The sequence below is a fragment of the Gallus gallus genome, chromosome 2, assembly GCF_016699485.2.
Source record: "Gallus gallus isolate bGalGal1 chromosome 2, bGalGal1.mat.broiler.GRCg7b, whole genome shotgun sequence".
NCBI lineage: Eukaryota > Metazoa > Chordata > Aves > Galliformes > Phasianidae > Gallus > Gallus gallus.
The window spans coordinates 88,506,470-88,522,183 of record NC_052533.1 but is presented as its reverse complement, the minus strand read 5'-3'; the positions used below and the strand labels follow the sequence as shown (position 1 = coordinate 88,522,183).

General features: G+C 35.0%; 1 protein-coding gene across 3 annotated transcripts in view; it reads left to right on the top strand.

Annotated features, from left to right (window-relative positions):
• The window catches only part of DNAH5L (dynein axonemal heavy chain 5-like), a 148,852-nt gene that overhangs the window by 1,751 nt on the left and 131,387 nt on the right, over window positions 1-15,714 (top strand). For all 3 annotated transcript variants that reach the window (XM_040696426.2, XM_040696427.2, XM_040696425.2), the window contains exons 3-15: window positions 40-140; window positions 2,129-2,317; window positions 2,422-2,496; window positions 4,446-4,532; window positions 6,478-6,549; window positions 8,559-8,660; window positions 10,103-10,289; window positions 11,076-11,241; window positions 11,335-11,428; window positions 12,256-12,354; window positions 13,249-13,430; window positions 14,560-14,679; window positions 15,384-15,585. In XM_040696426.2, the coding sequence (XP_040552360.1) occupies window positions 40-140; window positions 2,129-2,317; window positions 2,422-2,496; window positions 4,446-4,532; window positions 6,478-6,549; window positions 8,559-8,660; window positions 10,103-10,289; window positions 11,076-11,241; window positions 11,335-11,428; window positions 12,256-12,354; window positions 13,249-13,430; window positions 14,560-14,679; window positions 15,384-15,585 (1,676 nt within the window). The remainder of the gene's footprint in view (window positions 1-39; window positions 141-2,128; window positions 2,318-2,421; window positions 2,497-4,445; window positions 4,533-6,477; window positions 6,550-8,558; window positions 8,661-10,102; window positions 10,290-11,075; window positions 11,242-11,334; window positions 11,429-12,255; window positions 12,355-13,248; window positions 13,431-14,559; window positions 14,680-15,383; window positions 15,586-15,714) is intronic.

Genomic DNA, 15,714 nt, shown 5'->3' with positions numbered 1-15,714 from the left:
TACTAAAGCTCATATTCTACATTGCTTCTTTTTCCCTAGGCACAGAAAGTAAGTATCGTAGACTTGGAGGGGTCCTAAAGACAAGGAACACTGAGCTAGAATCTGCTGTCACAGGATCATCTTGGACTTCTGTTCTTCCGGCAAGTGCATTCATTCTAATAGAGGTGGTGACTCAGCTGCCTTTTGCATGTTACATTTTCTTCTGTACAAGTTGCTCTTGAAATTGTCATTGACAAAGCTAATACTGGAGGGTACAGAGTTCACTTAATCTATTGACTATGAGGAAGTAGGAACACTCAAAAGCATATAGTGCTAGGCCATTTATTTTTTATGCTCTCAGTGAGTGTTATTGGGCTTTTGTTTCATAGCATTTTTCATCATCTCTTTTCTTTGCCAAGATGAAGATTTATATTAGTTAAGAATACTTGAATAATGTCATATCTGTAGCATCTCGATATCTTGTGTTACTTTAAATGAGTTGGCTTAATTTGTGGAGGGAGTTGAGTCCTTTCCATCCATAGCTCTGAGCAGGCTTATTTAACTGAAATAATTCAGATTATACTAATTCTTTCTGGAGCCAGTGAAGATCTGGCACAAATGTTAGTTTATTTTACGCTGCATTAAAATGTGTTTCTCCACTAAGCTGTGAATCAGAGGTAAATATATATTCTGAAAAGTGGTAGTTTTTTTTTTTTCTTTCTTTTTTTTTTCTCCTGCAACACTGTCAGAACACTGTATTTTCCTTCCCTCGTGCTCCTCCACCCCAGACACCAAGGCAACATTTATTAAACTATGTTTGGTCATCTAATACTCTTGGTGAAACAGCACAGAAGAAATTGCATTTAGTATTTGGCATCTAGTATCCTTACTAAGACATAAATAAGAAAGAAATTGCCACCAGAGAGAGTAAAAGCTGTACTGCTCTAATGCTTTTAGAGATTTAACAACTATAAGCACATATATCCTTGTTATCTCTAATAATTTTACATTATGTAATGTGGGAATTTTTTGGCTTTTGCTGAATTACATTTGACCTGGGGGAAAGAGAAACTGAATACTGCCTCAAGAAAGGCCTACTCAAGAGATCCAGCTGTTAGCATGGGGCGCAGAGATGATAAGAGACTGGCACGTATGACAGGGATCTGTATGGGAGAAGAATGAACTCTGAGTCAGAAATGGTGGGGCTTATAAAAACATCGGAATAGTACTGACCAACAGTACTGATATTTGGGTGTGTTTTTTTTGTTGTTGTTGTTGTTGGTTTTGCTTGTTTATTTGTTTGATTACAAACAATCCTGGTCTACAAAGAGGACTGTTCAACTGCAGTTCCTAATTGAGAGTACTGGAAAGATGAAGTCATTTATCACTGTTTTTCTCCATTAAAAATTGTGAGTTACAAGAATACTCTAGGCATTCCAGGCACTTGCAATACTGGGAGCTAAGTGCAAAGAGGAATGCTTAACGTAGTGACTCTTTGACCCAGATCTTCTCTATATGGCTTCTGAAGATTAACTTTTGACTTAAAAATATTAGTTAACGTATTTAGTCTGTTCACACTGTTATGAAGACTTTAAGAAACCTTTTGTCTACAAACATTTTCCTCTTTACCACTTTTCTACTACCTATATATAACTTGCTTATTAAATATCAATTGTTTATTTGTTCCAGTAGTGACTGATTCTATAGTGGATTTGTTTTATTTTCTTTTCCACTGAGATAATAACTTGATACTCTATGTTAAAATGCTGAGAGAGTAGAAGTGGTTCTGTTCCCAGATCTGGAGTTTGGACATTTAGAAGTTAGATTCATAAAGCTGCGATTTGAATTAGAGCCATTACAGTGCCAGGATCCATATCTGATTCTGAGGTCCTGTTCTGAAGTTTCTGTGGTAACAGCTTTATGCTGGGAAGTAATTTTGAACTGACGAGTTAATTATCAGTGATTTTTAATAAGTAATAGTGATTTTTATTTTTGCTTTCTTTTCCTTTGATATAATCTTTTTATAGTCCTGCCTGAAGTAGTTATGAAAACACCTGAAAGATTAACAATAAAAAATACAGTCCTTAAATGCAATATAAAATAACTGTGGGAAAAAATGATCTCTCTGTAACAAACTTTTATTTTCTAGACCACTGGTAAGAAAAGTATAGTACTTTCCAGTGAAACTAGGAAAGAGCTAGCTAAGCAAGCTAAAGTCACCAAAGAGGAGAGAAGAGCTCAGATAGATGAAAGACACAAGTATTTGATATCAAGGTTATCAGATGGAATAGACTTAAGTGAGCAGCAAGTGGAGGAGGCCATTATTTCTGATGACAAGGTAAATATTTATTATCGTTAAGTTATTGGCATTAAATACCTTTCCAAATTTTCTAGTTCTTTGAAACTGCTTCACAATTAATGCTGTTGTAATTTTGTTTTTAGTTTCAACTTATAGAACAATTCTTTGCTCCTCACGGACTTAAAAAGTTACTGTTCTTTTACCAAGATGTTTTGCAGGTATGTTTCTATTATTACTTCTGCAAAAATAGCATTTTTTTTTTTTTTAATCACATAACTGTGGCAAAATTCAGGAAATCTTAGCAGATGCTTTTTTTTTCTTTATGCCTAAGAAAATGGAAAAGAACCTCAATCTCATTCTTTAGACCCTGCCATCTTGACTTGTATGGAAAGAGGAGAATGCCCTGTGGCACTAATTGATAGTGTTCTTATTTACATAAAAAGTAGCATAAAAATGGCCAGTAAAATATGGATCCAGTCTTCAAGAAAAAGAAACACAAAAAACGAAAAACAACACGTAGTTGAGGCCAAGTATCCATAGTGTTCAGAGTTTAAAAGGACTCGATTGGCTGACATAAGTATTGTAGGAATGGGGAACTGTCTGAGTAAGAATCTCTTTGTCCTTCAGTTTGAACTGTATCAACTCCTTTATGGTCAAAGCATGGACTCAGCAGGGAGAAAAATTTCTTTGTAGATTCAGGTTTCTTCAAATTCTGGCCTGCCTGGTGCTTCAGAAAATAATGTTAAGCTTGGAAAAAATAAAAATATGGTAGTTGTGGTCCCAAAGCTGTAGTTCTCTCCCTTTCCATTTTGAGGAGCCTCTTCATAAAAACCAAAATCATGTGTTCAACTTCCACTGAGCACATGATATCGGAAGGTGCCAGATGATCTTGAAATTGCCTAATGTGATTGTTGTGAGCTCACTGAACTGCAGAAGTCCTACCACAGTTCTTTCTGGTTATGCCACTGAGGAACTATGTTATGACGTGCTAATGGGCAAAGATGGTATTTTAGGCTTGTTGGGGAGAAAAACTGATGGTTATAGCTTGATTATCTTAAGTCCAAGCAGGAATTACATACTCATTGTAAGCTATATTTCTGAATATTACTGGAATTGCTTAGAGTCTTTGCAAAGCACAGAATCAGCTCAGCTGTCAAACCAGTTTTTCACCAGGACTGCATGTGCACGTTTCTGGGATGAACACATTCTTCTGACTTGAATCAAGATGAAACTAAAATCTTGAAAGTGTTTTCTGTAACTGACGAGCCAGAAATAAATGCCCAACTTGGCTTAAATGAAACTTTTCATTTCTGCATTAAATTTGTTGGGTTTTTTTTTATTTTTTTATTTTTGAGACTGTGCATAGTGGTAAGAAAATATGATTTGGTGTGGAAGGTGTTGTATGTCATACCTCCCATAATTTGATCCAGCAGGAACTGAAAGTTTGGCTTTTTAGGAAGCGTTCTCTCCTTGAACCTGAAAGAGAGATATTCACAAGCCATTTCCACATAATTTTCTCTTTTATTCCTGAAAGAGTCCACAAATCATTTTCTGTTTATGTCTGTGACAGAAAATGAGAAGGAAGTAGATCTTGATCGGGCTTATGTGTTTTTGTTGCTTCAGAGAGAGAAGGTTGTAATGAAGAGGGGTGTCTCAGTGGAGGGGAATGAGAGTCAAGACTCGTCTGAAAGAAAGTTTTTCAGTGTGATATGTGATTAGAGATATGGGCATAAAACAAAATTTATCCACGTTGTTGGCAGGATCCAACTGATGGAGTTCCTTTAAAATCTTGCTCACAGTTAGACTTTGCAGGCTAGTCACATGACTCCTATGAGACATCTAGTTTGTTTCCATGGAGGAAATTGCTCCATTAAGCACTTCATATTCACTTTCATTATATATTTTCTGATTTTTTTTTCATTATTCTTTGATTTTTTTAATTTATTTTTTTATTTTTTGAAATAATGAGATGAGGAAACTGTTTATTGGGTACAGTCAAATTAATGCCAGGCTTATTCCCCACATAAATCCAACCTTCACAGTTTCTGCCTGGGTATTACTGATTCACAATGAGCTTAGTTGTTATTCACATATTCAAATATGAGAATGTATGTCTATAAGGGTAGTTTTTATTGTATTAACCTTGTATTTATAATTCAATTGCTAGCAAACATCAAATGCCTCATTGAGGTCAGATGACTCAACCAACAATTTCCTTCAGAAGAAGTTATTTCTTACCATGGGTTCTGCAGAGGTATGGTTGAAAAATTCCTTATTTGACATTTGCAAAGGAAAACGTAGGGTGAAAAAGAAGTACTGTAACAGTTGTTAATGTTAAAGCAACTTTTTATAACTCATGTTTAGTATTCAAGAACTTAGTCCACGTTCTCCCCACATTTCTTGAACTGAGGTTGGAATTTACCTGTAGTGAAGCTGATCTGGAAAGAAGTGGAGATTGATGGATTTTGCTGTCTGATAAGAGGGAAAGTGAAATGAAACCTTGTTAAAAATTGTAGGTCTCAATGTTTTTTTGGCATGCCTAACATGGCGTCCCATGTTTTCAGTGTTTTTGTATTTCCTTGTATTCGTGCTACAGTAGTGGCTCTCTCTGACAAGGATGTTATCCCTTAATCTTAATAGAACATAATAATACTGCACATTACTCCAAAAATATATCTATTAATTCCTTTATTTAATTCTAGTTCTTATACCTGCATGCTTATGTAATGTTGAAGTATTATTCAGGAGTGGCATTAAGATTTCTAATTTATTTTCTTTCTGTTGGGGCAATTAGGTGTACTCTCTACAATTTTCTTTGAATAAGGCATTGAGATGATTTTTTGGTTTTGTTTTCCCAGTGTGCTTACATTAACATTGTTAATGTGTTTGTTATAAAAGACAGCTGCGGAATTCTTTCCTGCTTTCAAAGGATTAGTGAGGGAACTGTCTGAAGAATGGGAAAGTATGAAAGCATTACTCTTTGGTATTGCTACGTGAGGGCTTCCTTGTCATTTTTCACAGGAAGTGAAGAATAACAAAATAATCATGAGATGTGGATGAATTTTTCTATTTTTGAAGCAAACTACCATCAAGAGAACTATGTCAGTACTGCGCACTGGAAGCCTGGAGGGTTTTCATTGGTTAACCATTACAACGATAATAAAAATAATAAAAAATGAAAATGAGAAATGGCTTGTTTCTTTTCAATTCCTGAATAGATTGAAAAGGACTAGACTTCACTTGAAAAGGACTGCCACTTCAGTGGCACTAAATTTCTATTTGAGATTTCTTACTGAAAAATAGAATATTTGGCCAAAGTTGATATTTTTCTGCACAAAATTATATTTTCATGAATTCTCTTTTTCCAGTAGAAAGCATCTGATGTTCTGTTTGCACATACCCATACTGTCCAGCGCAGTGGTAATATGTAAAATCAGCTCAACGTGTAACAGAATAACACACATTAAATTCTACAATTGAATTGTATTGCTGTAAAGAGGACTATTTGTTCTTTGGAACAATTTGTGAGCTGAGCCAATTGAAAAGGCTTTTCAAATTTTTTTAGTTATTTTAATTGATAGATTAAAAATAAGCATGGTTTGCAGAACTGATTTGAAACTTACATTTCTGCAGTCCATCAAAATAAGGATGAAAATTTGTGTTTAAAATATTTGAATCAGAAGTTTTGTATAATCTTTCAGTTAATTAAAAAAAAAAAAAAAAGAAAAACATCATTTTAAGATGATCCATTCTTGTCTAAGTATATATGAAATGAATTCTAAATGTTTGGAAGCTGAGTGCATATTTAGTTTTCTTCACTGAACTTATGTCAACATAATCAAAAAAGGATTAGACAATAATGTGGATAGGTCCATACATGGATGCTAAAATGACTAGACAGGAACATGTTATCCAGCAGCAGTGAGACAGGTGTTGCAGGTGGTGAGAGAATGTGAATGTGTGGAAGTAGCCTAGCTCAAAAGCTTTCCCTGAACTGCGTTTTCATGTCAGAGATGTGATACTGAACTGCTCAGTCCAGAGTGGTGTTTCTGATGTGCTTAAATATCTTACAAACGGTTCACTACTTTTTTTCAGTAATATATATATTCTAAATTTTGTTTTCAACATGTTATTAAGTAGATTACTTTTACTGTATATGTATATTCTTTTTATTTTCATGTGTTTTGTGCTTTTCACAGAACTTTACAGGAATCTGTGCGTTTTTCTTAAGGACATCAGATAAAATTGTAACGACGTCAAATGTTTGCCAGGTCAGTCAAAAATCTTGCAGTGTTTGCAGTGCACTTAAAATTCTTAAACCTTTACTCACACAACTAGTTCTACTGGAATCAGAAAAGGAAGTGGGGAGTGTTTTTATGTTTTAGTTGTGTTTTTAACAAAAGTTTCTTTTCATCAAAAAAGTATTTGTGATTAAGTAATGGTGTAATAATTATGAAAGTAGCAATCTGCAATATTATTAAAAACAAAAATTTAAATAATGAAAGTTCATTATTAATGTACCATGAAAAATAAATTCAGTAGAGGCAAGCAGTAGAGTCCTTGACATGAAGATTTTCTGATAATGAATGAAGCTGAATTTTGGATGTGCTGTATTTAAATAGCTCTGTCTTCTAAAACATTTAAAATAATGTTCATCCTTAAAATTAAAGCAAGATTTTTCTGCCCCTAATAACTTTATTAGGGTATAAGAAAAGTGCCAGAACTACCTTTTCTAGCTCTCAGAGATACCCGTGTTTGCATGGGAAATACATGCTGTAGGTTTTCATGAAGGAAGTCTATCCTTGTTGCCCACGGAGGTTGTGGATGCCCCATCCCTGGAGGCATTCAAGGCCAGACTGGATGTGGCTCTGGGCAGCCTGGTCTGGTGGTTGGCAACCCTGCACATAGCAGTGGGATTGAAATTAGATGATCATTGTGGTCCTTTTCAACCCAGGCCATTCTATGATTCTAAAAACTAGACATGAAAGAGGAAAATGTAATAAGCCTGAAATCATATTTTCAAAAATATTCATGCACTCTTTTTAGTAATACAGATATTTTCTTCTTATTCTTCAATAATAGGCTAATGTGTTCTATTTGAGCAGGCAGGAGTAGTAACAAAAGTTCTTCACTTACAGTCATGGAAATTAGTACTTCAGTTCCTGTCAGTCATGGGCTTTATAGCAGTGGTTTTACAAGTACCTGATCCAGAAGTGCTGAAGTAGTTTATAAGGTTCCTGTTCTCCTGCCTTGTCAGTTCTGCTTCAGTTGGGTACCTGTCCAAATGGTTGTTCAAACTCAATTAACTGCCTTGGTGCCTTCTCTCTGGTTTTCTTGTGGTCACCTTCTTTAGGCAGGGGCTGTATTTGATACTTGATTCTGTAGGTAAGGCAATATTTTCAGATGGGACAGAAGATAAGACAACCATACTTTTAAGTCAGCCAGTCTTCACACTGATGAAGCTTGGGGCTCAGACTGGTTTAGCAAATTTTGGTTTGTCCTGCAGGGATGTGTAGAAATATTTGGAAAAGGAATCTGAGAATCACAGAAATATAAGGATTTTTCCCCCCCTATTTCTCAAGAGAAATAGCTGAATCTTTTGTTTCAAATCCTCTCCAGAAATTCATTTGCACTTGTCATTCCAAAAACACTCAAGAATCTTTACACAGGAAAAGTTCGGAGTAGAAGCTTGCAAGACACTATTGAATATGCTCTCTGGATCAGTGAAGCTTTCATTATGATGAAGCCAAAAAAATTCAGTGTATGTGCAGTTCAGAAATTGTGAATGACTCCCTTTCTGCTAACAAGAAATACACACAGAGCCACAACAGCTAGACAGTATGGGTGGTAAACACCACGTGGCCCGGGTTCAGAATGTATATACATTTATAGGCAAAATGGCAGTAACAGCATAGCCAACTAGTCTATAAATGAATAACACTAGGAAGGCATGCAATTTTTAGACACTTATGATAGCTGTTCCTCTATTGGAGAAATGTAGACATAAAATTGTCTTAAGATTAATGTATTGATATTAAGTGGTTAATCTTAACTGGTTACTGAAGTATTGCTACAATATGAGACAGATTTTTCTGGTGAGTATGGCAAGTCTTGGAATTTCCAGCTGAATTTTAGTCAATAGCAAAACCAAATCCTGTATTGGGGGGCAGTGTCCTCATGGAATGTAGGAAGTTATGAGCTATATCTGTATTGAATTTTACTGGAATAGTATAATGTAAAAGTTTACATACATTTTATTACCTTTTGTTTCTTCCCAAAGGAGGTGAATTTTGGCATCTTTGATTGTTCTAAGGGAAATATCCTTCAGGGTCTGGAATTGTTCTTGTCCCAGATCATGATACCAGCACTTAAATCCCAACAGGTAATCAAATAGATTGTTTTTTGTTTTTCTCAGGAACTTTTGGAACTAAGGTAAGTGACTGCTGTATGTTGTGCATCTGATAAACAAAAAGCTGGACATAAAAATACGCAGGTCTAATACAGGCCTTCATGAGAGTCATGCAATTCGTATTTAAGTGTTTGAAATTCATATAATTATTGCTTATTTTCAAGTAATAGCAGCAGTTGCAATGCTCATGACAAAGAAGAAAATGGCATAACAGCCATTCCATTCTAAGGCAAAACTGTGATCAATTCTAACTATATTAAGCTTGGATTGAAAAAAGTGCCAAGTCCTTCTAGTAGAGCAAAAGATCTGTCCATAGTTTTATTCTAGAGTGTAGACAGGAGGCACTGTCGCAGCCAGGTTACCCAGCATCGTTTAGTTGTCCTTGTTTTATGGAGCTTGCAAAGCATCACAGTTGATTCTGTTTCTTCTAGAAGTACATGTTTAGAAGTAAAAAATGTACTAAAACTCAGTGTCTTTTGAGAATGGTAGTGTCAAATCCTATTAATTTATGCTCCCATTTTCTCAAAACCTGGAGTAATAAGGGAGATTAGAATCTATTTTCTCTGTTTGGAAGTTGCCAAATAAGAATGGGGAAAAAACAATAAAGAAAAGTGAGTGTGATGAGATGTCTTTTATTTTTTGAGAACCTCATGCTAATTTGTGTCTTCTTGTCTGGTTTAACTCATCAGGTGGCTCAGCACCACAGTTGTTTGCTCACTCCCTCCCTTTCCAGTGGGATGGAGGAAGGAATTGAAAAGAAAACAAAGTAGAACTCATGGGTTGAGATAAAACTATTTACTAAGATAGAGAAAAAGAATAATTATGACAAATACATATGTATGTATGTTATGCACATGTAAATTGCTCACCAACCCCCAACCAGTGCCCAGCTAGCCCCCTGAGCAGTGGAAGAGAGCGAAATGAACTCCCACCCACCCTGTTCAAAACTCCTTTCACATGGTGTCATATGGTATGGACTATCCCTTTGGCCAATTTAAGTCAGTTGTCCCAATTCTGCTCCCTCCGAGCTCCTTGGGTCCTTCACTGTGAGTGGCCTTGGCTCTATGCAGCACTGCTTAATAGAAATTATAAACATCAGTGTGTCATCAGCATTGTTTTTCTCCTAAAACCAAAACATAGTATCATACCAGACACTCTGAAGAAAATGATTCCATCCTAGTTAAGATGTTATGTAACAGAATAATTAGATTAGTGCACACTTTGAAGTGTTTATGCCATAGTACTGATGAGCGTGTTTAGAGAGGTTTACTGATAAGCCTTAATATACTGCCATAAATAAGAAATAGCTTTCTAATAAATAAATAATTTAAAGAACTTAAGAATGTATGATCCTTATTTTACTTTTTCTTTTTTTTTTTTTTTCCCTTTTCTTTCATTAATTGTTAAACAACCAGCACTGGGGAGCTGTGAAAGAAGGTCTGAAGAACAGCCAGATACAAGATTTTCTATATTCTGTCGATAGATTTGTGGATATCTTGTCATCATCAAGACAGAATCTGGAAGATAGAATTCAGCTTGCACAAGTGGATATTGATACTTATGTCAGCAATTTACAGAGTCCATCTGACTACATAACTGCAAGTAAGGAATTCCTACAGCAAAGCAAACACAAAAGTGATGCTATTCATAAGAAAATAAATGTTATGTCATTAGTAAACATTTATTTTGAAGAATCAATTCATCTTCCATGACCTATATACATTTTGTTGTTGTTGTTGACTTGTCAGACTTAAAACATCTAATTATAAAATCATCAATTCTGTCTATTAGTTCATATATCTTAATTAGGAAGTTCCTTGCCGGACCATGTAGACACTGGCCTCTGTTCCTCCTAGTTTGCTGGCTAAGTAATTGCCAAGTGAAGCCATGTACTATTGTGTATATTCTTTGCTTTCTTTGATGCTGGGGAAATCTTATCCAATATTAAATCCAAACACTGAGAGTCAAAAAAAGACATACACACACACACACGTATATATAAATATGTAAGAAAATGAGTGACTATATCTCCTTGAGCAATAGCCTTCCACCAGTTCTTATCACTGCGAGGAATTTCAGAGTGAAGTCATACCATGCCACTCAATACTTCTGTTATCACTCTCTGCCCTGTATTAGTCTATGTAGGCCAACTTCCAGAAAAGAACTGATGGCTCTTAAGATGAGTAGATGTAACACATATATGTGTGCATCTTGTTATAATCTTAATCTTTTGCTGTTGCTGGTCAGTGATTTGAATACACTCAGTTTACAAGGAGTTTTAGTATAAATTTGCCAAAACATTTCATCTCTGTAGTTAAAAATGGAGTTTAAGATTTTTTGGTACTCATGAAACTGTTCATGAGACATGCATTTTTTTTATTTTTGAAGGCAGTAACACGGAGATCACTGAGAAACTTGAAGAAGTGCTAATGATTTGGATCAAACAGATAAGACAAGTGTTAGTGGAGAGTGAGCAAATGAGAAGGGAAGCTGATGACATCGGTCCATCTGCAGAGCTGGAACATTGGAAGTCAAGAATGTCATTATTTAACAGGTTAAGAAAGAAGCTTTATTTTTTATTTTTTTATTATAAATAAATGTAAACTCTGATTCCAAGAGAGATTTAAATGTGTTTCCTTCTTCAAAGCCTTTTAGATGACATCAAGAGTTCAAGAGTAAAGAAAACTATAAGTGTTCTTCAGGCTGCAAGATCGAAGATATTAAAGCAGTGGAAAGAGTTGGTAATTACTATGATTTAATAAAAGTTTTTTTAAACTAATGCAGTACTGCATTTGTTATACACACAGAAGTGAGCACACAATGCTAAGAATAGTTCTGGTGCTTATGCTCTTTTTATTCTGTGGTTTATTCTCCCTTTGTTGAAATATGTAACACCAGTGTTCCTGAAGTTAAATAGATAACTTGAAAGGAAGTTAGTCTTAAAGATACTGAGTGGAATAGTGCAAAAGTAAAGCAACACAGAAATACAACAATATTTTGTCTCTCCAGCTGTACCCCATACAGTCCAACAGTTGTGATATCTGAAAGTTTATCATATTGTTACTTGAGTTATTGAAAACTGGCTGCTTCCTGTAGTGTAACTGCTTCTTCAGAGGAGTGGATATCTGTTATTTAAAATTAGCAGTCAAAATTTTTGACAGGCCAGGAAACAAACTGTAAACAGTGTACAAGCAATTTGACACCTGAAAACGCCAGAATGTAGATCTTCTACCACTTATAAAGGTATTCTCCTGTTTTGGAAATAGTTTAGGAAAATAGTCATATCTCATTTGCTCTAAAAAGTGCTTATTAAAAAGATGCTTGAGATGGAAGCGCCCTGGTATGTTCTAGGGAACTTGTCAGTTCTTAGTTCTGTAGAATCGGTAGTTTAAAAAACAGTAGTACCATGCTAAAATCATTCTAAACAATTCTAAAAATTAAATTTGATTATCAAAACTATGCTATTGTGCCTCCATCAAGTTTTAGACTTGCAGCATGAACTGTCAAAGTACAGGAACCTTTTCTGTAAATTTTATCAGTATTAATTCTTTTTTTTCCCCCCTTTCAGGATGGTAGTATAACGATTGCTGCCAATGAAGCTAAAGACAATGTGAGATATCTGTATACATTGGATAAATTTTTTGCTCTACTGGCTAAAACTTCTCCTGTAAGTGGTACTCTAAATAAAAACAATACGAAATTTAGACAAGAAAAGGCTTTTGCTGATGAAAGAAGAATGTTTTTTTGTTCAGTATTCAACTCCTGTTCTTAATGGCTACTAGAGGACTTAACTTCTATTGCATTTGTGAATTAACTTAACAAATTTTGAATAAGCTAGTGATAATATTAGCTTTTGTGTAGAAAACTGTTGCCAATCCAGAAGATAATTGAAAGGTGTGGGAAAATAAGCAATAGTTCATGTTTTCTACTGCTTTTGTTCTGCAAATAGTCACTCTTCTGCCATATTGGACTTGACTTTTAGATGCAGAACTTTTTTATCCTGTTTTAGGGCAGTCATTGTCTCCTGTGATGGGTTATATCTGACTTGCTGATTTTCTATGGAATCTTTCTGTGGGACAGAGAACTCTGTGGTCCAGTATCCTCACTAAAATGCAAATTACAATTGCCTTTCCTTCCCCTTCCAGATTTCTTTTCTTTACAGATGTAGGCAAAATGAGCAAAGACCATTTTTTTGTACCAGCATAGGCCTTTTTTCCTCAGGTAGCATATTTCTTTGCAAATCAGACTACGACGCCTTAACATACTGGAGGTAATGGTCAAAAAGAATGCAGCCTCTATTCTTCCTCTGGAAAATCGAGCTTTGGAAGAAAGCCTATTCGTTTATGCTTAGCCAATCCCTCCCTCTTTTCTGTCAGACAGAGTACGTTACGTTTCCATGTGGGAATTAGATGTTCCAATTCATACTGATGTCTACAAAAACAAGGTGTTACAATCAAAAAGATTTTTATGTACTGATACACATATTCACAGAGTGATGACATTTTACATTATGTTTTTAGGAAATCTGAATTATTGACTTTCCCCTTTTCTTCTGATGTAGGTTACAATGGTGGAGCACATACCCAGTTTAATGAATGCAATCTGTATCATCTACTGTACATCACCGTACTACAACACATCAGAGTGCATGACATCTCTTCTTCTTAAAATCACTAACCAAATGATTAACACATGCAAGACGTATCTATGTGAAGGTGTTTCTAAAATCTGGGATCTGGACAGGTGACAATTTTAATAATTTCATCTTTTGTTAAAACTAGAAGTAAAATCACAGATGAGGCATCAAAATTATTAAAAGGTAAATTTAATAGCCACTGGTTCTCCTACCAGGCCCTCATTCTCCCACGTTAATTTTAAGCTTGCAGCTACTCATTTTATGTAGAATTAAGTATTCTGCCAAATCATACTTACTATGTGTTGTGAAAAACTCGTTGCTGAAATGTATGTAACGTATATCAGTATACAATACTCAATATATTGTCCCAGTGGCTTTTTTGGACCAAAACATACTTTTGCTGTTTGGAGCTGAGATTCTTCAGAAATAAACTCCAAGGACAGACTGGCAAAGTTCCATCTGAGATTTATGTTTTGCCTTCAGTGAACAGTAAAGTCAGTTTGAGAAAGGGGATAATATATACCAGCATCATAATTACAATTCAGCTGTACTCTGGAGTGAGGTATGTGGGTGACAAAATGTCATTCAGACTTGTATTTACTACGTATCTATGGATAGTGCTATATGGGCAAGTACATGAGGAGTATTAATGTTGCCAAAGAGGCACCTTAAATTTAAAAAGATAAGTGTACAATAAGTTTGCTATTTAGACGTGTTCTGAGACTAATTTTGTACTTCCTTTCTGTTGTGGTTGGTGGAACTATTAGTATAGCAAGAGCCTCTGTATTAGAGCAAATATTAAGCATATGTTAAACTGCAGAGAAGGGTAAAAATGAGCACGACATCTCAAGTTAGCAACTAGAAAAGTAATGATTAAAACTATCTCTTGAAAGCTCAATCAAGATTATGGTTACTGAGGTGAGGAGGAAAAGATGTTACAAACTTCATCAATGCATAGGTAGTCAAGGTATGTGTACTTGTGTCGCCAAGTCAAAGATGACACTAAGGTACCTGGCTGGGAGACAAAAAAGTAAATCTGACAGAAAAAATTTGGATTCCTTCTGTATTTTATTATGAGCAAAGGGCAGTTTTCCAAAGTTGCCTACAATCAATTAAGTATTTATAATTTTGTATTCTTATTTTGCCACCAGACTGAAATATTCTGTTTTAATTTATGTTCCTGTACAGCTCCTTCACGATGATTTTATCTTCTGTGCTTTTTTTTTTTTTGCCCAGGGAAGAATTGCTGAAGAGGATACAGCAATGCATTTTCCTCAAAGAACAGTACCAAACATCCTTTCAGAGAATTAGGGAGAAGCTAAAGGAAAATCCAAGTGACAGGCAGTTTGATTTCAGGTAAGCAATTTACTTTAATATTGAATCAGATTTTCTTACAAGATTCATAAATGAGGTGTCATAGTATCTCCTGGCTTTCTGAGAAGTTAAATGCTCAATTAAAATGTAATATTTATTATAATCAGAACAAAACTTGCAGAGGTTTGGTTTTTTGTTTGTTTGTTTCTCTTCAAGAAGTAAGCAATGACTTGTTTTTGCCAGTTGCTTGTTGATTTAACAGATGTCCAAGGGAATTCAGGGAATTTATGCATGTGTTGGGTTAATGCATATGTTTGTCTGCGGTCTAAAATCTAAAAAAATTGAGCCACAAATTCAAATGAAAAGACTCCAGTTACATTCAGTAAGCACTGGTCTGGGTTGTCAATCACAATGCCAAGGGGGAGTTTTACTTGTACTGGTACTTCAAGCATGGAGTGTGTCTTAGTGTATTTTATGTTCACATTCTTATCTCTCTTTACGTGTATTTCTTTCAAGAATAACCCCTGTGAAACGTGGAAAAGATTTTAGTTGACAGGTATAAGAATTAAGCATTTTCTGTGCAGTATTCATTATTTTAAAATGGTTTTTACTTGATTTGTAATTACTGCAGCATCAAAGCTTTAATGGTGAACTTAATAATAGTTCTGGAAGAATGTAGGAAATAGGAATAGGAAAAAGTGATACAAATAGATATACATAATAATCCTGTTGCTTTTTATCATCAGTGAAAACTATATTTTTGGAAAATTTGACACATTCTGTAAACGTTTGGAGAAGATTTCAGATATGAGCAATATTATGGAAAGCCTACTAGAGCTCCAGCGCATAAAAATAGAAGGAATTGAAGAGATCAATACTCACTTCCAGACCATTGCTACAAATACCAAATCAAAAAAGTATGATGTTCTGGATCACAGAAAAAAAGAGGTACATGCACTCAACATTTGTCTGACAATCAGACCCTTAATCCTGTGCCATTCGTTGAAGTTATGCAGGGAAGATCAATTTTTATTACTATGAATATAGCATTTTGTTGCAGTAAAGATATTTTTTCCT